The 25,415-nt window shown below is 38.1% G+C and overlaps 1 protein-coding gene and 1 long non-coding RNA gene across 10 annotated transcripts in view; one reads left to right on the forward strand and one right to left on the reverse strand.

Annotated features, from left to right (window-relative positions):
* Nucleotides 1-2,197, forward strand: part of BIRC6 (baculoviral IAP repeat containing 6) — a 173,593-nt gene extending 171,396 nt beyond the window's left edge. For all 8 annotated transcript variants that reach the window (XM_027453918.3, XM_027453921.3, XM_027453924.3 and 5 more), the window contains one exon: nt 812-2,197. In XM_027453918.3, coding sequence (XP_027309719.1) covers nt 812-988 — 177 coding nt within the window. In that variant the 3' untranslated portion in view covers nt 989-2,197. The remainder of the gene's footprint in view (nt 1-811) is intronic.
* LOC140002131 (uncharacterized) lies at nt 246-25,415 on the reverse strand. 2 transcript variants are annotated; one of them, XR_011808155.1, is made up of 4 exons: nt 25,313-25,415; nt 3,611-3,689; nt 1,843-1,906; nt 246-534 (listed from the first exon to the last, which is right to left on the reverse strand). It is a non-coding gene; the product is annotated as an uncharacterized lncRNA (long non-coding RNA). The 2 variants fall into 2 exon arrangements; XR_011808154.1 differs by lacking the exon at nt 25,313-25,415 and having other exon boundaries at nt 3,611-4,033.

Here is a 25,415-nt window from a genome sequence, read left to right on the forward strand (position 1 = left end):
CTGCAAGATTTCTCTTTAGTTCTTATCCTACCTATTTTTCCATAAATACTTACGTAAAATACAAACATTTTTGTTTTAAGAATTAGCTTGCTTTTTGTTTATGATAGAATTGTTGTACAACTAATCTTCGCTACAACTAGAGCTTAATTCCTTGCCAGAAAACAAACTTTGGGGATAGATAAGCACAGTCATTAAACCATGATCCATTACTTTATGCATAATCCTTTATGTTTTATCCTGTGTTCTAAAAAGTTTTATCAATACAGTTACAACTATTTAAATGTTTTTCTCCTTCCTAGCCAAGTATTATCATTTGCGTATTTTGTGTCTTCCACATGGGCAACAGACCTATATACAAACCTTTTCATGTAATTAAAATTGTAATTTTGATTTATTTTTTTCCTTCAGAAAAATAGTTAAGATTTCTTTTTGCTATTGTTATACCTTGTGTCCTTTGAATGTGGCTGGTCTTCAAAATGGAGTTACTGTGAGTTACAGGAGTTACTCTGATCACAGAGAATAGATGTCAGTCAACTGCAAGAGAAATAACATTTATACTGATAAACTTATTTGCTACATTTCCATTTGCTGCCTTGCATTTGTCTCCAGTAGCACCTGCTGGCTACTGTCACTATAAAGAAAGTATCAATCTGTAAAGGCAGAGAACTATGAGAAAAGATTATCCAAGCAGTGAAACAATATATTAAAACCCTTTCCACTTACTCCTTTTGTTGCCTTCTCTCCTCTAACATTGTGAAAAGCAATGTTGTGACTTTGCTCTTCAGCACTGATTTCTTTTTTGTACATTCAGCGTCACACAGCTCAGTTGCGGGAAGAACTTCTAAAACTTCCCTGTCCTGAAGGACTGGATCCAGATACTGATGACTCCACAGAAAAATGCAGTGCCACAAGTTCAGAGGAGACGATGTTGCACGAACAGGTTAAACCCAGCAGCAGTAAAGATATCCCCCCTGATTTCAAGTTATGAGTTGCATTGACATGGACTTTCTAGACACAAAGGCTTTGAAGCACAAGCCAAATATGTCAATATTTGTATGTAAGAAGCTAATTATGTAATAGGCAATGAAATTGAAACTATACTATGCCCTTAAGGATATACAGTTTAATTCAAGATGATCTTTTATTTACCTGTACAAGAGTGTAAACTTTTTTGTGCTTTTATTTTTCAATTGTGAGAACCACTGATTGGTATGTTTAAAAAGTTATGTATACAAGAAATGGATAAATCACTGATATATAAGGGAAACTACCTTAGGAAAGAATGTTTACTGAATGTTTATTATTTTTTTTTACTTGTAGAGTGAGGGCGGTTGTAACAAAGAATATATATTGGTCATTCTTACAGCTACTATTTAAAGTCAGAAAATTTTCACTGAATTTGATAGATTTTACGTTTGGCCATATATTCATGCTCATATTTGATTCTAAAGAAAACCTCCTGTATACTTCAATAAAAGTTAAATGGACATGATCCCTCTTTTATGATTTACTGGTACATTTTTTAAATAAACTGCCATAAAATACGTTATAGCTGAAGACTTGCACTTGTATGACTGAATTCATTACAGTCAACGTATTTAATTTTATGCTTACTAATTCTAAAATGCAGACGAAATAAATGCACATGGTTTTACCTCATGCCAAAATCTGGACTTCTGAATTCATCTTTTGTTTAGCTAATTTATGCAAACTAACAGTATTCTAAATTTCTTAAGGGCTATTCTGGAACAAAGTCTTTTCTGTTGAAATGTCTGATTTTTACGTAATAACTGTACTTAAAGTACTGACAGTGGCAAATGACATGCCATGCAGGAATCTTACCGTGCTGTAGTTCCTACTGTACAGGCTTATTTCCAATTTGATACTGGCAGCCACGGGTCCCTACCTAAAAAGAGTGAGGGATTTGGTTGATTCAATTATCGAGTCTTGCTTTTAACATAACATGCATTACTATCGCTGTTCTTAATTTTTGAGTAGTCCTTGAAGGACTAAAAAGTTCATACTGGTATTACCTCAGACTAATGATCTGTTGTATTATTAATAGTATAAATCAGGCAAAAAAAAAAATCTTTTTTTGTTTTCTATTTGTTCTTTGTTTATAAGTATCACGCTGGAATTTTTTCACTTTTTGTTTTACAATGTATTATTTCTAATCATTAAAAGTGGCACCAACTGAGGTCGTGTTCTTATGCTGGTGGTTAAAAGACATGTATAGTTCTGACCAAAGTACAGTTTTTCTGTTTTGTTCATACGTTGTGTTATTCCAAGGCCTAACCTGGTATCACACACCTTTCAAAACAGCAACTTACGCCCTTCTTTGTTACTTCAGGTACTCCTCCTTAGAAAGCAAAACAAGCAGTTCTGTGCTGTTGTTACATGGGTAAGTTTATAAAACAGAGTTTATGCCACATAGTCAACATGTTAGACCTTTATCAGTGTTAAAATAGCGCTGCAGTTCTCTAGATTGTTTTTTATTTACCTGCTACTACTGTACAAAGGGACTGTGGTATTCTTGTAAAGGCTCCAGAAGCAAAATTACCCACTAACTTGAAACTACATTTAAGTTGGTAGATTCTATTAAAGCTCTTCATTTAGTACTTAAACTGCCTGCCTGCAGTACAGTCTTTTTATAAAATCCTGGCATTTGTACCGAAAAGAAATGTCCAGTATAAGATCCACCTTATACTTAAAGATGTTTTTTAATCATTAAAAAAAAAACACTAAAATAAAAAATACCTAGCTTGCATTGATCAGCCATTAATAGGGCAGATAACATGATTGTATCTTTTTCTCTAGCCTGTATTTATGGGACCATAGCGATGCTAATGTGCAGTCACTGCTGTTTACATCTGCCTAATTAAACAGCTGCATGGGAAATTAAATTCTAATTTGTATCCACATACCAACTTTTTTGCTCCAGCCTTAGTGCTACAGAGCAACATTGTACCAAATTAATTCAGTGATTCAATCCTTAATAACTTGCAAATATGTGAGTAAACTGTAACCCTGACAACAGATGCCAAATAGGTATTTTCAGATTTTTTTTTTTTTTAGGTATAACACAGCATTAGCTACATTACTTTGCAGTAAAAGCTTTCTAAATTCTGAGGCATGTTGACAACAGACATGGCTAGTTCTCATACCTCTCAAAACATCAATTTAGGTACTTCTGTGTTACTTCAGGCAATCTTTAAAAAGCAAAACAAGCATTTTTTTTAATCATTTACCATCAAATTCAGTAGAAACCTGTACTGAGAGGTCACAATTTCTAACCATCACACTGAACTCTGTTTTTATTATGCTTTCTTCTAGAAACTCTTTTTTAAAAAATAAAGTAAACAATATTTTCAAAAGCACAAAAGGCAGCAAACTGCTAATTGGAGCCTTATGGAATTTTTCCGCTTGTTTTGGTACTACCACAGGCCCAAGATTCACCACAATCTACCGAAGAGGGAGCAGCGCAACAGCTACCCGTGAGATCCCACACGCTGTGAGAGCAAACCAGTCATTACAGTCATCTCTACACATAAACAACTTCTATTTTGTAGCAGTAAACACAGTACAATTTGCATACAGACATGAATGCTACCTCTGACAGATGTATTTCCTTCGAATGGAAGGTGTGCTCTAACTGCATGGCTTAATGCTCCTCTGTAATTCTACCACACCTGTGTAAAAAGGAAATTAAAAAAAAATCCAGAGACAAAACTCAGCAAAAGATAAACATAAGAATGCTGTGGACAACTTCCCATTTCACTCCAATAATTACACTTTAGATGTTTAGGTACTAAGAAAATAAAGTATGTGTGAATATAACCTGTCTGGGTCTATGTCAGCCTGTGCGGTGGTGTTGGTTGGTTTTCCTGTTGCTTTTTGTGCTCTCAGCCTCTCACATAAGTTCTGGGTAGTGATTGTGCACTTGTACCAGCCTGTTAAGGAGATGACTATGCAGGAGGTAAAAATTATTCCAGCACAGGTAAAGCACTGGACTACTGATAGCAGGTAGAGAGCTTAAACGTGGGCCTGTCATCAGAACTGTAGTTGAATAGTGATCTATTAAACAGCAGTAGAGCTTCAATTCTTTATTTGGAAAAAATAAGCTCCAATTTGGAAAAAAAAAAGTGCTCACCTGGTCTACTCACCTCTCCAGCTATATTCATACTACCCTTTACATTAAAATTATGCATACAACCTGTATCATTTAATATGATGATCTTGTCCTCAAACGTCTAGATAGAGTATTAATGCTAGAGCTGGTAACATTTCTGTAACTTGTACAGCAAAACCTTGTATTTAAAGCTGTCCAGGTAAAAATCTGGAAAGGAAGGAGACAGATTCCTGTTTCTGATGATAACTGAATTAATTTCAGGAACCAGTGCAACAGAGCCCTAAGAAAAATCTCCGGGGAGTAAGAAAAACACAACATTTTTTCACACTCTAAGACATTCAGAAATGAGGTAACCACGGTGAGACTTGCACATAAGTTAAATATTGACAGCAATGCTCAAAACTGTACCAAATATACGTTTACAAAAATAAACAAGCAGGTTCATCTGCTGAGGTTGCTAGAGCAATGAGTCAGACGTGCTTTTACATGAGGAACAAAATTAAAACTCATGAGGAATGGCAGAACTGACATTCTGAAAAGCTTCAAAGCCATTTGCACTTCTCACTGGTTCTCAAAGCTCCTACCATAGCTCCCTGTGTTACGGTATAAAAACCTGGGCGTGCTTCCCTGCTCCCAGTGTTGTGCTCCATGCTTGCACCTTAAGGACCTGATGCATTTTTTTCCTATTTGCCCTGGACCTCCACTCATCGTTCTCTTACTCTCCTCCAGCCCCAGCCCTGCAGCTACGCACCAAGCCTTCAGTGGTTCTTCAACTCTTTGCACAAAGCTCTATGGCTACAAAGCAACCAGATCCCACACCCCCAACAGCAAACAGAGGAACACAGATTTTTTAAAAAAAAAAAAAAAAAAAAAGTATCCCCCCCAATGAGAAAATTAAAGAAAACTAAAAATCCCTTTACCATCATTATAGAATGCCTCTGTTGCTTCATTAAGCATTTTCTCATTTAGCAGAGCAAATGGGAAAAGCATGTGGTCTGTTTTTGTTTTTTTTTTTCTTTTTTCCCCATTTTTTCCATTATCTTTCAGATATTTAAACAAGTGTGTGATTCAGGAAAAACAAAAGAAAACGTCTAACAACCTGCTCCTAGATAATGATTTAGAAGTCTCCAGAACTTCAGTTCTCTCATCTTGAGATTACAAGCTAGTTTTCAGATACTGGAAACCTTTGCCCTTAACGTAAATTAACAATAACCATAGCGATGGTAACTTCCTGGACAGCACACTTTCCGTCTGTCCAATTTCCTTTGTCAGAAACCACGGGTAATAATTATTATTTCCACAGTTAGGTTTTAAGCTGGCTACGAGAAGGCAGCGATGAGCTGGACACCTCACAGCCATGGGGCTGCAGTCTTAGCAGCACAACTCAGCCTGGAGCATGAGGGCACGTCTTCAGCACTGCATGAGGGGTACCAGCACTGTTTGTTTAGGACATAACGAGGCCATCATCATTACACACACACAGCCAGCCTAGCCGAGGCCTTCTCATCCCGGCTCTAGCTCCAGTTCAAGCTGTCCTAAAAACCTTGCAGATGTTTGCTGGCAGCGTACTGAGCGATGGTTCGAGAGGAGACAGAGGTGGCACGGCACATCAAAGACCAGCAGCCAACAGCAGGACTGCTGAAGAGGAAAGGGAAGCTCCAACAACTGGAGGCGTCCTCTCTGCTCCCAGGTTGTCACCGCAAATCTCTGCTGGGTTTTCAGGCAGTTTCAGTGAAATCTGTTGCAAAATAATACAAAATTCACAGGGGCTGGTCCCCAGATCAGCAGCAGTCACAAGAGAAATCATCCAGCCATCTGGCTGGGTGAATTTTGCCATAGCATGTGGGATTCTGGATAAGTCCCAGAGCACTGCAGAAACCTCAGACCAGGAAAAAAAAATAAGTTCTTCTGGATATAATTCAACACATCTCCTGTCTGCCTCTTGGTCACTGAAGGCAACAGAGTGTGCAGCCAGGTCGCACGCTCTGAAACACCTGCTGCCATGTGGCTCCCAGGGAGGCTTTAAGCATTAGCAACGTGACGGGTTTAATAGAGACCACCTGATTCACGTGGCAGAACAGGGAAGGCAAGAGGGGAAAATTAGATCCAAGTGATTGTTTAGCTCAATACAGACTTCACTCTGGCTTAAAAAACAAACGAACAACAAAAACAAAACAACAACAACAAAAAAAAAACTACACATACACACTCAGTCACAAACAATTGCTGTTGATGAAGCAAATGGAGACCGAAACAAAGGTACTTGAGAACAAAATACCTGCTTGTATCTGCATTGCCTACGGATGTGTTCAACCTCCTTCCACTCTTTTCTAGCTATTCCTCTAAGGAAATCATTCACATTAGAAAACAAATAGCCAGATGAACAAGTGACACACAGCAGGGAACTGAACATCAATAACCAGAATCAGAGGAGGACCCAAGCCATTTAAACAAAGAATAGGAGAACAGAACATGGCTCCTGATAAACAGCTATGTAATTCAGGAAAGATGTCCTATCCTGTAGAGCTCTCAGAAGTCCACTCTGCTGGCAGAAATCAGCGAAAGGCAGCGCTGAAATTCCAGATTGGACAGAGAGAAATGCAATAGCATCCTGTATTACTGGAGGTTTTAATGCAAGACATGGATTACTCATCTGAATAACAGGGATGCTACGCTTCCTTGTAGTTGCATGCTGCCTCTGGTAATGCTGTCTTCCTGAAAATGGTAGTCTGACTTGTGTGAGTGTGGTTTTATTCCTTTAAATACACTTTTGCTTTTGCTTGCAAACGCATTTTCAGAATGCAACAGCAAGTGATTTTCCATTGCCAGGCATGCCCTCAAAGACAGCTGCCCAGTCAGTGTCACAAAGGACAAGCCATGACAGTAAATTCATCCAGTTCTCATTTTCCCCTGCTAGTTCATTTTCCACATTTCACCACGCTGACCTTCTACGCATCAAAGCTCCACTGAGGCGCCAGGAGAGCACTCGGTGCCCTGGCATTCACTGCAGCCTGTGACCTACCCGTCACAATCTGGGGTCCCGCAGCAAAGCGTCAGCTGTTGTACTGAAATGTTCTACATCCCTTCCCAAATACTACATCCTGTGACTGATGAAGGGTTTCCATGCAGAATGAACTGCCAGAGGTTTGCCTCAACCTTTGCTTTCTTTTTATCAGACTGAACTCGTGCCATAAGCCTTCTGGAGGAAACACCACTATTTACATTTTTCCTAAGTGTAAATATTCCCATGGTTAAAAAGCTTTTGCCTTAAAGTCCTTGGTTTTTCAGCTAGCATACAGAAAGAAAATGCTTCATTTTAACACTTCAATTCAAGATCAAGAAATTGACTGGTGGCTGAAAAAGCAGGAGAGTTTTTCTCGACCTGGCCATAAACCAGATAAAATGGCAAGTTCTAACTCTAGAAATCTTTAGGCCGTAGCCCCCCATTTTCAAACACACTGTCACTTAAACACACAAGTATTTTAAGGGTATATTCAAAAGCATTTAAGCAAACTGGGCTTACCTATTTGTTTCCTTTACCATAGTTCACTTTCACACTTAGCAATGTGGAAACTACTCTTTCTACAGCAGGGGAACTACCTGAAATCCCTTTCAAATCCATCAACCCTGCACAAAAGACAATTGCCAATCACACAATTATCACTTTGCAAAGCTTACTAAAACAGACTGATTTTCTTCCATCACATACCTAAGAATACAACAGAGCAATTAAGCAGAGAAAGCTCCCTGGGCAGTTTCAACGTACGTCCTCCACCGGGAGGAAACACACTGCAGTCATTTTTCTTTTCGTGTGAACGTTCATACAGCTACCAGATTGAGTGCAAACAAGAAATACTAACCCCTAAAAACTTTTAATCTTCAGGCTAGAGTCCTTCATAGCAATGAAAAATCTTTCTGCTCCTAGGAGCTTATTTGCACAGATAAAATAGAAACCAATTCTCTTACCTAAAGATGCTCTTTTTCAGCACGATGCCAAGAAACTGACAGAACATACAATACTTCCAGAGGTTTTACTCAGCATCATTTTCTCATCCTAGCTTACGCCTTTGTATTTAACTTGTTATTTATATAACATTAAGGAAGAAGACAGGTCTGTGTGAAGGTAATAAAAATGTTACAAGTGCCATTTTAAGGTACATGTTAGGAAAGATGATTTGCTCTTTGTTTTTTTGTTTGTTTGATTGTTTTTTGTTTGTTTGTTGTTGTTAGAAAACAATTTTGCCATTCACATGGCCATCCTGTATACCAAGTCCTCTGCCCAAAGCCAAGTGGATCATAGAATCGTAGAAATGATGACCAGGAGGGACAGCCAGAGGTGACTGCCTGCTCTTCCCCAGCCTGAGCATTCAGCTCCCTCAATGAGTGTTCACGGCGTATGTGATGGAAGTCCCCTACAATCCTCAGCCCTGAAAATTTAGGCTCTGCTTCAAGCTTATTGCTTTCTCCCTTTTGTCTCTAGTCCCAGTTACGTAGCAATGTTACTATGGATACCCCACATTTAGAGCTTACTCCAGTTACAAGATGGAATCTGAACATTTTAATGTACTCAAAACCCAAACCATTTTACAATAGGTGAAGAAAACAGGGAGGAAAACTGAGTAAAGGTCATGTGTTGCTTTACAAAGGCTAGCCACTTCCAGTTTCTCTCATAGTTGCAGTAAAACCATTAATCATAATAAACTCATTTTGTCTAAAAGCAGAGGTAATACATTTTTCCATGTAAATCACTTCATTGCCATGACAGAATGATGTCAGAGAGTCTAAATAGGTGATCTAATAAATTTTCCTTTTGGAACATTGTTTAGCACTAAAGGTTACAGCGGGGAGGGGCGGAAAGCAAGGGACATGATTGATGTCAGCTGCTGGTGAGAAAAATTTCATTTTAATTTTCATAGAACGGACCTAAATATTATACTGACATAGGAACACTGCTATAGACTGGGGAAATATATATCTATAACAATATTGGAGCAGTGAGAACCCAAGACCTTTCTAGAACAAAATTATTCTTATAAAAAACAATTGGAATAAAAATTAACTCTAAATTGTTTAATATCATCCAGCTGTTTAAGGGCTATTTTTGAGCAGTAATTCTGCAGTTCATGTTTACCATTTGTGCACATATATATTAGTTAAACGTTATTTATAACTAAAATTAGCTCTGCCTCTAGTTTGGTTATGTGCACAAAAATTTTTCAATAATGAGTAGTACAGGAGAGAAACAGCATCTTATCCCCCCCCCAACAACAACCAACAATAAAAATAAATGAATGTGCATGAATTGCAGTTTATACTTTTAATAAAACTGTGACTATTTAGTGAAATCCCACAGTAGCATGGGAGAACAAATACATATAGCCTCATGGAGATGGAAGGACTGTGGCAAAACCTAAAAATCAAAGCTGCTACTCCCAGTTTCTTTGTATCAAATCTCCCTGAGTCAAGCTTTGGAAGAAATTGCTGATTTTGGTTTGATACAAATTATTTTTTTTCTATTTGCTCTTTTTTTTTTTTTTCACTTCACTTGAGTAACCAAATGGGAAAATAGAGGAAAAACTGTGTTTTATGTAGCCTTAATCCCTGCTCTTTACTGCAGCAGTGGGCATACTCAACAATCACAGCCCCGCTGGGTAAAGAACAGCAATTCTTCTCTTTCCACACAGTTGATCTAATGAGAGGTGCGCCACAGCCCACGCAGACTGGCTGCAATGAGAGAATCAAATCCCCTTTAAAACAGCTATTTCATATACAGATGAAATAGCAAACTGGATAACCCCTCAGCATTTATCCAGCTGTTAAAATGTGTTTCACCACCTCTAATGAGCGCTGTGGCTGCAGGGCTGGTGCTCTATCTGCTTCCCAGTCTGCTCCTTTATGGCCAGCTTTTTGCAGAGAGGACACTCACATCTTCTCTTACAAATCAGACACCTCAAAGAAACAAATACCATTCTCCACCACAACTCATCTGGGCAAGAGAGAACACTTAAAAATATGCATTGGTTGGTTATTTGTTTTCACATTTAAATTTTACTTCAACACCTGACTCCAAAAGAGAAGCAGATTTGTCAGAGCTGTTTTAATTTACATTAAAAGACAAATTTAAGACAAATGCCAAAATTGTCCATTTCATCCATCCATGTCAATCTCATTTCAAGAAATCACTGCTGTGGAAATGGTGATGGCCCCATTCCTCCTCACTTCAGAGCTGCACTCCTACAGCTGAGCTGCCAGAGGAGCTCTGGTGCCCATCTCCCCTCTGCCACCACTGCCGGTGGGATCCCCAGCCTGACGAGACGCTGCCTGTACCAAGAGAAACCTGCCAGGAACCGGAGCCTGCCAAGGAAAAGCTCTCCTTGGCATCAGAGCAGCCTCCAAGGAAGGGGCAGGAGAGTGCAGGTGGAAGCAAGGCGGGTCTCACCACCCTCCCCTCCTGCCTTTTCAGGGCTTTTTGGCCACCTCAGCTGCTCGTGCAAGTGCAGCATCAGCTCTTCTACCTGGCTGATTTTTAATCTCACTCTGTACCTGTCAGTTTCCTTCTCCATAATGTATATAGAGAGAGTGAGAGGATTTTAATAGATCCTTCAAGGACTTTGATTCATTGTAAGAAGACAGTTTCTCAGTGAATTCAACCTAATCCCTTCACCAGTGATATTTATTCATTTTTATTCAGTTTGGTTGGTTCACCAATTTTAAATTCCTCTAAACGTGCTCTGAAATTTATATTTTGGGTAAGGTGTCCTTGCACCAGGAAGACCTTAGTACAGAGTAATTCTGCTTTGTTCTGATAGAGAAGACGTGGTGCCTTTCCTTTTGAGGAACTCTGGTAGGTTTCATTGATTTGTCAATATTGATACGGGAGAAGGGAAAGAAAACACATTAATGCACAATATCAAGTGTTTGGGATTATCTGTAGCTGCACCTTGGTTCAAAGACCTCTTGGAGGACACCACCTTGAATGAGAACTCAATCAGTCAGGATCTGGGTAGGATAACTCTCCAAAACATGGTTTTTGTTGCTCAAAAGAGGGGCAACACAGCATCAGATCTGAGAAATACTGACTCAAGTATGAATTCCTCTAATAAATTTAAAACTGTAACTCACTGCTCTCAAGTGCTGTTGCCCGGTATGACTCCTTTTATCAATTCACAGATTTTTTCCATTCACTTATCTTACTTTCACTACAAAAAATATTATCAACTTTTTGAACGTTTGCATTATTTTTCCCTTCTATATTCTCTTTGCTCATGCAAAGCTTGACTTTTTTCTTTAAAAAATGGTCTCTTCTGTTAATGTGAGGGCCCCCACTTCAGACTATTTATGTAGTGTTTAGTAATTACCTCATACTCAAATAGCCACTTCTCTTACTTCATACAGCATTTTCTAGGTTAACAAAAGAACCTCACAAATTTCACGAAATCTCTTCCTTAGAAATTGTTTTTCAAGCTCTTCACCTTTCCGCCCCTCTTAAGAAGAAACTATAAAATGGAATTCAGTAATTGAGAAACAAGAATTCTCCTGAATAATATGTTAATGTAATGTTTAAGTGATAATGACAGAAGTAACACAAATGAAAAGGGAAATGTACTCAGACATTTTCCATATCGCATTCAATTGCAGAACAGACCGCAGCTGCCAACCTTGTATTTTTTTTTGTACTTTAAGAAAACCGAGCATTCATACTTTTGTACTCCTCAATGTTGATAAAGGCAGTTTATTTTTAAAATTCATACCAAGGCTCATTATCATCTAAAGCCATTGCTAAAAGCTGACAAATTAAACCTGCCAGCTATGGATATATTAAATTCTCCCTAATTCCCTCAACTTACTACATGCTGAAACCAATTACATTCTTTTTTAAACTCCCAGTATTTTTGTGTGCCTATGTGTCTCACTTTAATCATTTTCTGTCAGATGCACTGCAGCACGCCAAAGAATACCACCAACCAATTTGCAGAAGTGTTGTACACAGCATCTGCTGAAGTAAAATTTCTCTTTCCTCTGTTTCCACCGCCTCAGCGACTGCACTGCAGAACTGCTCCAACCACTCACCAGTCACAGGTGACAACTTACCAAGACCTCATTGGAAATCTGCAAGGGTGCCATCTCCCTTTACGTGTCCTTGACCTATCAGGCTAAAATGGTCTTTATTCCAAAGCAACCAAAGAGGTTTTCTGGAGAAAAAGCTGTACATAGGGCTGTATGGGGGAGTGAGTAGGCTTCACCTGCTTGGAAAATTCTTATGGTCTCCAGCGAAACAAAGTAGACTTCAAAGCAGAAAGACTGGTGTACTTTCTTGGTCAGCCACTGATCTTCTCGCCCAGATGTTAACCTCTGCCAGCAATGCTGCCAAAACTGATCAGGCTGTTCTTGTGGATACTTACATGGTATAAAATGGTACATGTAATAATTCTTTTCCTTGTCAGTAACAATAATGCGTCAAACCTCTTAAATTTTCACCTGCTCCTCTTATTCACCACATCCTGAAGAAGACACCAGAGTTCTTAATATCCACATATGTAAATTGGTAGATCCTGATACCTCACACAACTATCAACATCCACTTCTATTGTCTATTTACCCTTTCCTCCACAAACTCACTCACGCTACCTTTCACATAGCATTACAGACAAAAGAAAAGAAAATCCTTCCAGGCTTGTCTGCAGTGCCACTTCTCTGTACTCTCTCTCACCAACTTTCAGTATCCACCATGACAGCTTCTGCAACATACTGATTGCATGTAGACGGAGGATTTGTAGCAATTTCCATTATTTAGTTATCATCCAGAGCTTTTTATTAAAAAAAAAGATAAAATCAGACAAGATGCAGCTGTTCACACAGCTGGTTTCTGAAAAGAGTATTTTCTCTGCCATTTACTACATTAGCCCTCCATGGCATCTCCAAGTATGTCTTATAACCACTCTATGTTCCCATCTGAAACACTGAAAGAGTTTCTGTCAGGCCGCGTAGTGCTCTAATAGGCCTTAACAGCCCTGACCAGCCTCCACCAAGGCCCCTGCACAGACCTCTCCCATGGGCTCCAATGCTCTATTTATGGCCTGACCAGAGCCACCAGCCTCCCTTGTCATGGTGTTGGTCTCCAGCTCAACCACGGCCATGCCCAACCCCCAGGCCTGGCTTGAGCTTTCTGCCGTGAGCTTTCAGGGACCTGCTGCCGTGAGCTTTCAGGGACCCTGCCCTACCCCGCCACCTCACAGCTCTCAGATCACAGGCCATGAGGAGCAGCTGGTGCTTACTGTGCCCTGACCGTCCTGGGGAAAGGACTGCTAGCCAGTGCTTCTCCTCTGATTAAGATCTCTAGGCCCTATTTTAATACACTTCATTAAAAACGAGGAGCTAGCTTTCTGGGTAACAGGTAAATGAAACAGTTACTCTGCAATACTGAATTTAGGCTAGTAGTTCTTGGTAAATAGGCAAACGTCTTATGATGAGTTTGTACAGAGCCTGCTGTGCCAGTCAGTGTGAGAGGCTAATCCTAATGTGGGTAAGTAAAAATTCAGCTTTGGAAATTCAGAAAGGAAGGGCTTCATCCTCTGCTTTTGTGAGCTAGAAAAGCGTTATTGAAATGTTCCCTATTCAAAAGACTATCCACAAATAGGAAAAATTGCAAGCACTTGTTACGTGAGCACTCTTTGTTTGCAAGCAAAGCCCGAGCCAGTGGCTCTGAACCACATGTCAACATCAGAGAAAAAGCTGTCGCTGTTTCCTCACATTCAGTGAATGCAGATGAATCACTTAAGAGAAGTCATTCTTGGTTTTGATTTCATGCTGTAGCATACTCACAGCTTGAATATTATCCTGTGTTGGACTTGCCAAGTTTCTCACATTTGAAACGTACCAGCTGCCAAAATTATGCCTAAGACCAATGCCTCACCCTATACAGCAATATTTATCAACAAGATGTCTCCTTCGTTTTTCATCTAGTTGTTTGAAAAATAGGTCCAAGGTTCACTCACAAAAACTGTAAGAAAATTTAAAGGTAGGTACTCCACCAGAGAAATATGGAAGATTTTTACAAGGGCAGATACCTGACTACAGCAGCGCTGAAGCACTTGATGCAAAAAAACAGGCTACTACTGCATTAGCACAACAAGAAGTAAACTTTACGATTAGCATTCTTAAAATTTCTTCTATATTTTACTTTATCTTCTTAAAAAAGATGAAGATGTGTTCATCTTCACACATTATAGAATCTGTAAATTCACACATTCCTAGGGAAATCATGAAGACCATCTGTAAAAGTACTGGGACATCATTATTTCTAGGAAGTTAGCCTTTTCCTGTGTCTCAGACTACTCTTCCATCTTGAATTGTACTGAAACACATACATGAGGACACACGATCTCACTTCCAGTAAATAGATAAACATCATTAGAATGATAAAATTTGGGAACAGGGATAGTGGTTTTATTTGTTCATTCATTTGTTAAAAGACAGCTAACATCTTCTAGTCATATTCAGCAAATAATTTTTCTATTAATTCTGAACAGCTTTGAGATTCCCACAGTGCATCCTTTACAGCAACTACTTTTGGCCATGGCTGCTGCTTTTTTGCAGTATGAAGGACAAGGAGGAGAAAAGCTTGGCTGGCCTCAAGCCCTTGGTGGGCTCCTTTGGAAGAGAGAGGTTCTTAGTGTCATCTACAGTCACTCTTGCCATGAAAACTAAATTTCACATTTCTCTTGAGTTAAAATGTGAAGCCACCTACCAACTGATTTAGGAGTCCTTCAAGGCATACAAATGAATAAACTAGTAATAAAGTATTATTTACATTTACTCTTATCTATGTTTCTACAGAAAAGCAACAGGACAATGTTTTAAATTTGACTTCATCTATCAGTACAGCTCTGATGCCTGAAAGTTTTGTAAATAAATGTTCAAAGGAAACATAACACTGATTATTTCTGATTGGCTTTAACCCATTACTACTGCCGCAAATTATTGGTCAGCAGTTTTAGTTAAAGTGTGATTTGAAAATAACTTTAACTTCAAAAAAGGAAATCCTGGCCTCAAGCACTTGCATGCAGGCTGAAGTCCTTTCTTCCCTTGTCAGTACTTTTTAAACTGTAACTTATAATTGAGACCTCTTATACAGTGAGGAACAAGAATCCCTGGAAGTCACAACTGTTGTCCTGGGTCCAGACAAAACATTTTAATGTAAAAAGGGAGCAGCCAGTGCTGTTGAACCTGGGAACCACCAGAAAAGTGCCACGTGGCAGCAGCAACTCCAGCAGCAACTTTCAATTTCACTGAAATATGTAGTATCTAATGGCAACATTCAGCTGATCTTCACAATGCTAAGTGTGGTGAGAGAATTTTAAAGGCACTATTTTAATTGTTCTTCTTCTTTTTTTTTTTTTTTTTTACATTTAAATTATAAAATTTACATGCCTATCAATGATACTACAGCTCTTACTCATAAATTTCTCTTAAGCCCTACTAACAAAGAGGTTTCATTAAGAATATATATTGTATCCAACAAGAAATACACCTCCAAACAATATCATCCTCAACTTCGCAATCCAAGGATCTGGGCAGATCTGACTCAACAATGAAAACATAAAGAATTTCACCTCACACTTTCTCTCTAGCAAGTACTTTTTTAGAAACTTCTTGTCAAGACTGTGCTAGTACCCGAAGCAAAGCAATACATCCTCCATCTTGGAAACTCAACACCTTGACAATAGCTAGCAGTACAATGACAGACACAGAAAAACTTGACAAAGAAAACAGCCTTAAATGGAACAAGAACAGATTTACCTGGGTGAAACATTATTCATGACAGACAAGCAAAGCCAAGAGCTAACGTGTTCCAACAGTGATGCAGACAACACAATGAAGGGATAACCTCCAAAATGTGGAATTCCTGACAGCATATTCCACCTGTTCATAGCTAAATTCTAATAGGTCTTTTACTCAACACACTGCCAGAAGACAGACAAAATTGTCTAACTAGAGAAATGCACCAAGAAATGTAAAGGTTTCTGCAGAAATATCAGCATCGGAAGATAATGATATCAACTGACAGTTCAATGCTCCAATAGATACCAGGGTCAAATGAGTCCGACAGCTTCCTTCTGCACTCACATAATTCCAAAGCACTTAACATAAAGAAACAGCAGAATATTCACAGATTCAAGAAAGAAATAACTGCAAGTTTCAAACAAGTAAATACATAAAACAGAGAAATAGACTAAATTACCACAAACGCATAGCGCAAATTGCTAGCGAGGGATTGTAGTACCATGTAAAATTCCTGAAAGTTTTGCAAACATGAAATGTAAGACTAAGAAGTTTGTTTGCCAAGAACAACTTTGAACAGTCTGAAATAATTCTGACCCAAAGTTCCATCTGTTTAATAAATTCCATGAAGGGCAGAAAGACTTAGTCGACCTCATGACCTCATAGCGAGTTCAAATGAGTAATTCTAGGCACAGGCACAAAGCAACAAGAACATATACAGCAACCTAACTTCTCATTCCATGATCCCAGGGCCAGCCAAGTCGCTGTACATCAATCCAATCTTCCTTGTCCTTCCCCAGAAGACATCAGCATGTTACAGTCACAAATTCTGTCTCAGAACTGAAATCTGGAGGTTTTAAGCTATGCATGTTTATTTATAAAAATTATACCACTAACTGCAGTACAAGACAAAAGTAAACTCTGACAGTGACTTACATTGCCAATGATAACAGGTTTTAGCCTAGAAGTAAATACATGGATGCTACGGCACTGGAAAAGCAGTAATAAAATTAAGCACAAAAAGCCACATCACACAAACAGAAATTAAGAGACAAGAAAATATACCGGGAGAAGTAAACACTTTGAAAATTTGTGTTCTGTGAGAGGAAATTTTAAGGATCCTTGTGATAAAACTAAATCAGTAGTTCTGCAAGCACAAGAGTTGGTGAGGTCTGGATTCCTATTGATTTGTGTCTCAGCTGACTGCAAGACTGAACTGAAGCTTTTCCCGCTCTCAGGGTATTTAATGGTTCTCCAGGCCCTTTGTCCCCTTTCTCCCCTGCCCCAGGTTGAGTTCTCTGTTATATGACAATACAAAAGTTTTCATGCAGAACACGATAACTGTGGGTGTCACATTTCTCTCCTCATCTGTGCACATTTTCACAAACCTCGAAAAAACTTAAATGATCTTACAAGCAAGCTGTGCCGCTGTTTAAGTTTGGCTGAACGTGGCCGGTAGGTTCTGAATATATCAAACAGGGAGAGTCAGCAAGACCAGACTGCATAGATCTATTTTCCCTAGGAAATCAGGCTAGCAAGAGCAGTACAATGGGGGCTGGATAGTTTCTTTCTGCTCCTTTATGTTAAGTGGTCTGTTTCTTTTCAATCATATGTAGGACTAAGATGTTGGTATTATCCCATTATTGGGATTTGTCGATACGCTTTTATATATCATCATCCAATAAACTGTAAGGTCTATTTATTTAGGCAGTCAGTCTGAACACTCTGTTATTAGTCCAAGTTTCTGGCAGGATCTTTTCCTGGAGGTTAAATGGCATCTTTCCAAATTGCACCTTGGCAGGGATTTTGGCTGTGTTTAAACCCCTGAGGTTTCCCTCTTTTTGTATTCCTAAGTCATTATGCAACAATAAAATTTTTATGATACCTAATGTCTTTGAATTTTACGGAAATTATTTTCATAGTCTGATGGTACCATAGTTTATAATGTCTTTGAGATTTTGCTCCTTCATACTACATTACTTACCAACAAAGCCAAGGCTTTATGTTGTGACAACAGGTACTCTACATGCTGAGTGTGGAACTTTCCTATGATATGACAGTGTGTGTTATGATATCAGTCTTTACTGTAAGTAATAGCAGAGATTACAGTACCTGCTACATTTTTTTTCAGCTTGTTTGCAAAAGTTAGAATAATGCAGTAATATCTAAAACCAGCTGAGGTAAGAAAGGCTAAAGTTTTGATTTGTAGCAGTTATATAGCAAGTTCTAGAAATACTTCTAGGTAACAGAGGCAATAAAGAATTACATTTTCGGTTCTATGGTTCCAAGGCCAGTTGTTTAAATTAGCTGCACTTTCTCTTCCCCCAAGAGCAACTGTGCAAGTCTGAAGCAGTTAAATGATTCTTTGTTTGGAGTTTAAGTCTGAACATACTTACGAACATTTAAAATTACCTATTTCTGACTGCCATAAAACAGAAATGTACTATACACTACACTAATAAATATGAAGCTTCCCTGCTATTAGGCCTATGCACTTGAATGCAGAGACAGAACAAGGGGGTTGGAATGCCTGCACACTCAGTCATTAAAGTAAACAGGGGACACATTCAACACTCAGTTCATTTGTCAACCTGACAGCAGCTGGAAGATTTCTGCATACAAAATATAGGAGCATCTGGCTATCAAGAATATTTAAGACCTTACCTATTGATCTCTTTCATCTGCTTAAATGAATTCAAGATGTTAACATGCCTAAAAAATGGTGATTAAAGATTCCATGCATATAAACCTCAAATCCCAATAAGCAGTAAGGAGAAGAAGATACAAATACTGCTGAACAAAACCAGCATCAGAGATCCCAAGTAACTGATTGAAAACCCAGAAAGACCAGAAACTTGACTGCCAGGTGATGGGGAGGGGGAGAGGGGAATTGTGTACATTTTATGAATTTGTTAAGAAGGACTAGAAGGATAAAATCACTGTAAGAAAAGATAAGGAAGTAGAAAAAGACGGGGAATTTTGTTCATGATTCTATTCAATGCTTAAAAATGAAAAGATGAAGGCAATATTATTTATTACCATAAGCTAGGTATAGCTGCTTTAACTAGGACCTACAGGTTCTGCAAAACTCTGACTTTGCATGCCAAATCTCTATAGCAGATTCATAAAAGTTAGAAACTGAAGGGCTTCACAAATATGCAAATAAATCAGTAAAGTTCTCTTTACATTTTATTTTTTTAGAGTATATGCACTAAAATAAATAGAAATATATAATTATACGGCTGCATCTGGAACACTGTCCAGTTTTGGGCTAAGAGATAAAGAAAGATCAACAAACTGGAGAGTTCACCTGAACACTAAGGCACATGTTGGACAAGGAGAGGCTGAGGGCACTATGGTTGTTAAGCCTGTAAAAGCAATGTAGTAGCAGTCTCTTCTGATAACTAAAAAAGCATTACAGAAAATATGGAACCAGATTCTTCTCTGAGGTTCACAACTAAGGAACAAGGGGCAACATTCACATGATTCCCTTCAAGCTTAGATTTGTCCACAGATATATTTCATCTTCCTCAAGAAGTTTTAAAATTCACTACATCACAGAATTTGTTCCAACAATTTCAAGCTACAAAGAAGAAACTATCAGAAGAAGGACATAGCTTTAAAGAGCTAATTGGGGAAAAAAATATGCATTTTTCTTACATTAGGAAAGCAAGGAATGTTATCTGACTTTATTGACACATGGTGCTATGGAAAAAAAAAAAAAAACAACATTTCTGATGAGAGAAGTTAAAGTTTACTTTATAGTCTTCACAGGTAAGTAACAGCTTAAGCTAGAAACAATTGGGGAGGGGAAAATCACCCAAGTACAGGTGATTTCTCATGCACAATAATTTGTGTAAAACTGGAAGTTTGATGTAAGTACATTTTCATCTAGGTCAATTTTCAATTGTTGAGTCATTCTTATAAATGTGTCTTTTGAGATCATCCAGATCAGTTTCCAAGACCATGCAGAGAAACATAAATACATGCTGCTTCTGAAGTTTTCTATAAATCAACCTATATTGCCACACTAAGTAGGCGTCTTATATAAGATACAAGACTTATCTTACTTTTATTTACTCATTTTTACGAGAACAAGATGAAAATCAAGTCCCCAACACCTACTTCCATTCTTTCATAAGGAATTTAACTACAGCAAGGATGCTGTCTTTATCCTATACCTCTCTGCCATTTTCAGTATTAACAATGAAATTTTATGGCTTGAAAATGAGATGTAAATAGAAATTGCTATTATTTTATGTCCGGAACAAAGAGTGACATTAAAGGAGAATCTGTTCACACTAGAAGCCAGACTAAATTAAGTCTTGACCTATAGCACACTGTGATGCTATCAGAATCTGGCTCTGTGCCAGTAAGTCTCAATGTCATCTCTGTAATCTACATTGAGCTATTAATAAAATTAACTTGTCTACAGAAAAGAAGGAAGCAACGCACAATTGTTAAAAACCATTCTAAGTTTACAGAAAAGTAATAAAGCAATATTTCAGTAGATGAAAAACCTAATGCAGTTAAGACTGAATGATACATAACATCAAAATACACCAATAAAAAAGCAGAAGCAATTTCCAATCAAAGCTGTAATTCTACCTAGTCTTTCTAAGGTCATTCAAATGTCATCCCTACAGTGTGACTTATGATTCATTTTGGGGCTCTGCCTGGAAGCAGAGTGGAGAATGAGATAATGGGTGAAAAGAAGAGACAGAGAAGGGAGAAGATAAAAAAACAGCTTATCTTTTTGTTGGCTGTGGTGGTTTGTTGTTTCTTTTTGCTTGTTTTTGAGAAGCATTTGACTAAATGCGTAGAATCTTTTGTCTGAAATAGTTTGCATAAAACATATAAAGTATGGCAGAGCGGAACTGCAAGTGGAATACAGACAATTTTAGAAAACACACATGCTTATTATCAGATGACAACCATCTCTGGAGAGATCTTATCTCCATTTTCCTGACTACACCTTCAACAGAGTAGACCAGCAAAGCTCTGTACTCATGAAAGTTTATACCTGGTTTCATAGCCACTAAATGTGAATGTAACCATCAACCACCCATCAAGGTGATTCAGGTTCAGGGAAAAACTCAAGAACAGACAAAATTACAAGGAGAAAGCTTCATTGGGAAGGTCACTTAGTCCAAGTTCCTACCCTCAGAAGACAACAAAAGTCTGAATGTGTGTAGTGAACATTCTGTGCATCCTCTATAGCAACTTATATATATGAGGAAACAACCAGAACTCCCCTAAGGCTTCTCTTTTTTGACTAAATACCATCCTAACTATCTTTCCTCATAAGCTAGTAGATAAAGAAAAGAGTGAAAATTGAAAAAGAAACAAGAGGCAAGCAGAGAATTGCTGATTAATGGAAAAAAAATATAGCTAAGAAATGTAAGTGAAATTTTTTGGCTTCATAACTCTTTAGCCACTGTCAGAATACAAAAAAAAGCAGCAACACCAAAAAAAACAAACACCCCACAACCTGTCCTGAAGGCTCAAGAAATCTTGTCTCTGAGCATTCAGAGACCTTGTGATACCATGTTTATTTACTTTTATAGAGAAAATTTTTTGATTTCTGTAATTAAATGATACATATCAAAACGTAAAGTGTAAATGTGTAAATGCATTTTCACTCCTCCAAAAAGCTCTTGCTGAAAGAAAGAATTTGTAAATGGATTCTATGAAGGATTATCTGACAATATGGTAAAGAAAAAAATAACTAAATAAACAAACTAATAAAAAAATAAACTTTGTAATGGTTTTACAAAGTTTAACTGCACTAGAGGTTGAAATGGGAGCATCCCACACAGGAACAATGAACTGGCCCTCTGCCTCAGACTTACTGACAGCTGCAGAGGAAAACTTGCATCAAATAACCTGAGCTTCAATTTCCTGGATAAGAAAAGGCAAGGCACGGGTTCATAAAGTTGAAAAAAAGAAATCTGGACAAGAAGATCTGAAAATTATTATCAGGACACAAATAGCAGCAGAGACCCAAAAGCTATTCCCTGAAAGTTCTAAGAAAGGATGTTTTATTCAGGAGAGCACTATAACTATGCCTCTTTGGCCTCATCTCTTCTAATCTTGTGCAGGCTTTTCAATTTTAGAAGCAAATCCTGTAGGACTTTTGCCAGAAAAAAAGAGTCATGTGTTCTTAGCTTGAGTGTGCTGACAAGAATTTGGTGGTAATACTAAAATACACCTGAAAAGCCCTTGTGAAAAATGCAAAGAGTGACAAGTCCAATGATTTAGTGGAAGGACAGATCACCTACTGTGTCACCGAGGTTATAGAGCCTCGGTTATAGAACATGCACTGAGGGGTGGGATGGATCTTAATTTCTGGAAAAAGAATATTTTGGTTTGTCACCCCCCGCCTCACACACAGCATAAATTTGAAAATCTGCCCTGAAAACAATGTCTCATCTACAGCCAGAGAGACTAGAAGAACATGTGGTTAGTGAAGCATCTACTTTCTGGGTGCCATTCCTGGTTCACTCATTCTAGAACTGATCAATGGTGGGGGAGAAGCCCAGGATATGTTCTGTTTCATCCCGGGCAGGCTGGTTTTGAGTTGGGTGAATACATAGAATTCACGGCATTTGTTCATCATCTTATTTTAGAAAGGCTTTTCTTTCAGTGGCTGCTCATTTGCTTGTTTTAGAAGACTGAAAGCTTTTATTCTGAAAGGTTTAGGCGTTATATATGTAAAGAAAAGTTGTACACAAACTGCAAATCTGAAACTGGTACACATGCTGTCCTCCTGTGCATTGACACAGGACAGACTTCAGTTATATCCAAGCACCTAGAGACATTACACAGGATTTTATATTCCTTTTCCATTTCAGGTAATAATTACTTGCTTCTAATACAGAAGTAAATGACCTACTGCACCTGAAAAACAGTGTTTGTCTTATGGAAGAGGGCAATCTCAATGCTACAGATGTCCTAAAACAAAAACTTCAGTAGGAGAAAACAAAAACGTGTAAACCAAAATTGCTAACAGGGAGAGGGAGGCAGCAATTCTTTCCCAGCAGGGATGTCAATATGCAATGAGAATGAGTCATTATGATGCAGTTCTGTGATTCAGACAATTCAAAGCCACTCTGGGATGTCAGGCCACCAACATATTTTTGCACTGTGTGAATCCATGCTAAGGCAAAAAGTATTCTCCCAGCTCTTAATAGACTCCCACATCTCTAACGACTTTCTGATAAACTTTTTTTTTTCCCCAAAAAAAATTGTTACATCAACTGTAAATCTAATTCAGGCAGCTTTTGAGCCTTAGTAAAATGACCATATTTGTTTCAGGCCACTCTTTATTAGTAAAGGTAGAGGTACTACTTAAACAATAAAACCTCTGGCAATTCTGGCAAAAATCCTAAAAACAAGATGAAAAACTTGATAAGGACCAAAAAAAAAAAAAAAAGAAAAGAAAAAAACACCCCGTTATGAATGAAAAAAATGATTAAAGCGATTAAAGGTAAAAAGCCGAAAAAGAGACTGTCTTCCTCCAAAATGCAACATAATTCTAAAGCAACTGCTCTCTCATGTGAACAGGTTGAGGGCAGCATGAATACTTTCCCTACTCTCACGTTCATAATATGGTCACAGTGACGTGTACACTATTTTGAGGCAGAGTACAAATTAACGTGTAGACATGGAAAGATTCATTTCTATTTCCTCATCTACTCTTATTAACAATTGCTACAATCAACCTTTGAACAGAATGGGTGTATAAGAAATCAACAGATTTCAGGTTTCCACCAAGATTTAAACAGAGATTTCTCATCACATGCTCTTCTAGCCCACCCTCTCATCACAAACCTACTAGCACATTCCCAAACTACAACAGTAGAAAGAATTTTCCACAGTAACAAAGTAAGGCATAGCCTTGCTGAAAAAAAAAGTTGGAAAACCTACAGGAACTTATTTTCATCTTAATAGCCACAGGAAAACTGGAAAGTTATATTGGTTATATTGGTTATATAATAGATATGGTTATATGGTTATATTGGAATATAATAGATATCCATTCGCTTTGCTACAGGATCTGAGAGGTTACACGTGAGTTATACATGCCAACTGAAGTCAAATCTTGATCTTATTGATACCAAGAATTTTGGTAACAGCTCAGTGCAGAATTTAACCTGTGAAAAGTAGATGACTTTGAATGACACCAGCAGATTTCCTGATATTTGTGGAGTCTTATTTATCAACAACAGTGCAGAAGGAATGAAAAATGTTTTGAGTGCATCACAGGTGCTGGTACTACACAGAAGATTTGTGAGATTTGAAAATTTTGTGATACTTCGGTCACTGTTGGGGACTGTAAAGTAATGGGTCAGTTTCCTCCAACTCCTTGGAAGCCTGTTCAGAAAATGTCTGAGCTGTCAGAATTTCTCCTTCAGGCAGCCAGAAGACCTTAGCAGAAGCAGTCATGAAGGACAGGGAAATGAGTCATCCTACTTCCCTGTTGATGACCACATCAATCCTTCACTATGTCATATTATAAACATAGAGTAAATATTGATGGGCATTTTGAATCAGATTTTCAAAGGGAATGGATACCTTGTTTTTGTTCCCTGCAGGAGAGAGGGCAAACTAATCCTCACAGAGGCTGGTAATTTCAAAGATTTAGGGAGAAAGTAATTGGGGAGAATATGAAAAGCAATTTTAGTGCAGATTTTACATTCCTAGAGGCCAGCCAGACCTACAGGTGTTTTAACTATGAGTACTCTGTCCACCTCCCTCCACTACAATATAGTCATTTATTTTGCTAAAACCTTCTTTGCAACTTCTAACATTTGCAGTCAGCTTTTTCTGCCTCAGGGAAACAGTTTGCCTGTAATATTCAGGAATTTACTCTGAAGAATACAGTTTGAACATTTAACTGATGTCTTTTGGGGGACACTAAGCTTCCCAAAAGTCTGGAGTGTGTTTCTGATGCTGTAACCTCAAATATGGTGATCCACAAAGAATAACTGGTTACTAGGATGTAGCTCAACTGAACTAAAGAAAAGCTGACAGAATTCCCCAATACAAGCCTTGCAGATCCTCTTCTCTCACCAGATACATCAAACATTCTCTTAACAATCACAGAAATTTGGTTGCACAATCTTACAAGTTTTCATCCTTCTATATCAACAAGCGTGTTTTCTCCTTGGTAATGGCAACTCCCTCCTCATAAATCATCCCAAAAAACAAGCAAATCAACTGTTGTTCAAAAATGGCATAAAACACAATTGCATGTTTCTTCACCAACACCAAAGACCTGGCACATGAAATTGAGGATGAATTCAAAATTCACATAACAGCAGTTTTTATAAACAGTAGCTCTTTGTTTAAAAATATCATAATAAATGTCTATGCTGATAATAACAATTTTAAACTTACCGAAACTTTTTTTTACAGGTGGTCTTGTTGAGAGATCATGCAGCATTTTGCAGTCCACAGTTAAGTTCATCAGTTTCAAAATGCCTTAGAGAAAAAAACCTGC

This window comes from Anas platyrhynchos, chromosome 3, assembly GCF_047663525.1.
Source record: "Anas platyrhynchos isolate ZD024472 breed Pekin duck chromosome 3, IASCAAS_PekinDuck_T2T, whole genome shotgun sequence".
Taxonomy (NCBI): Eukaryota; Metazoa; Chordata; class Aves; order Anseriformes; family Anatidae; genus Anas; species Anas platyrhynchos.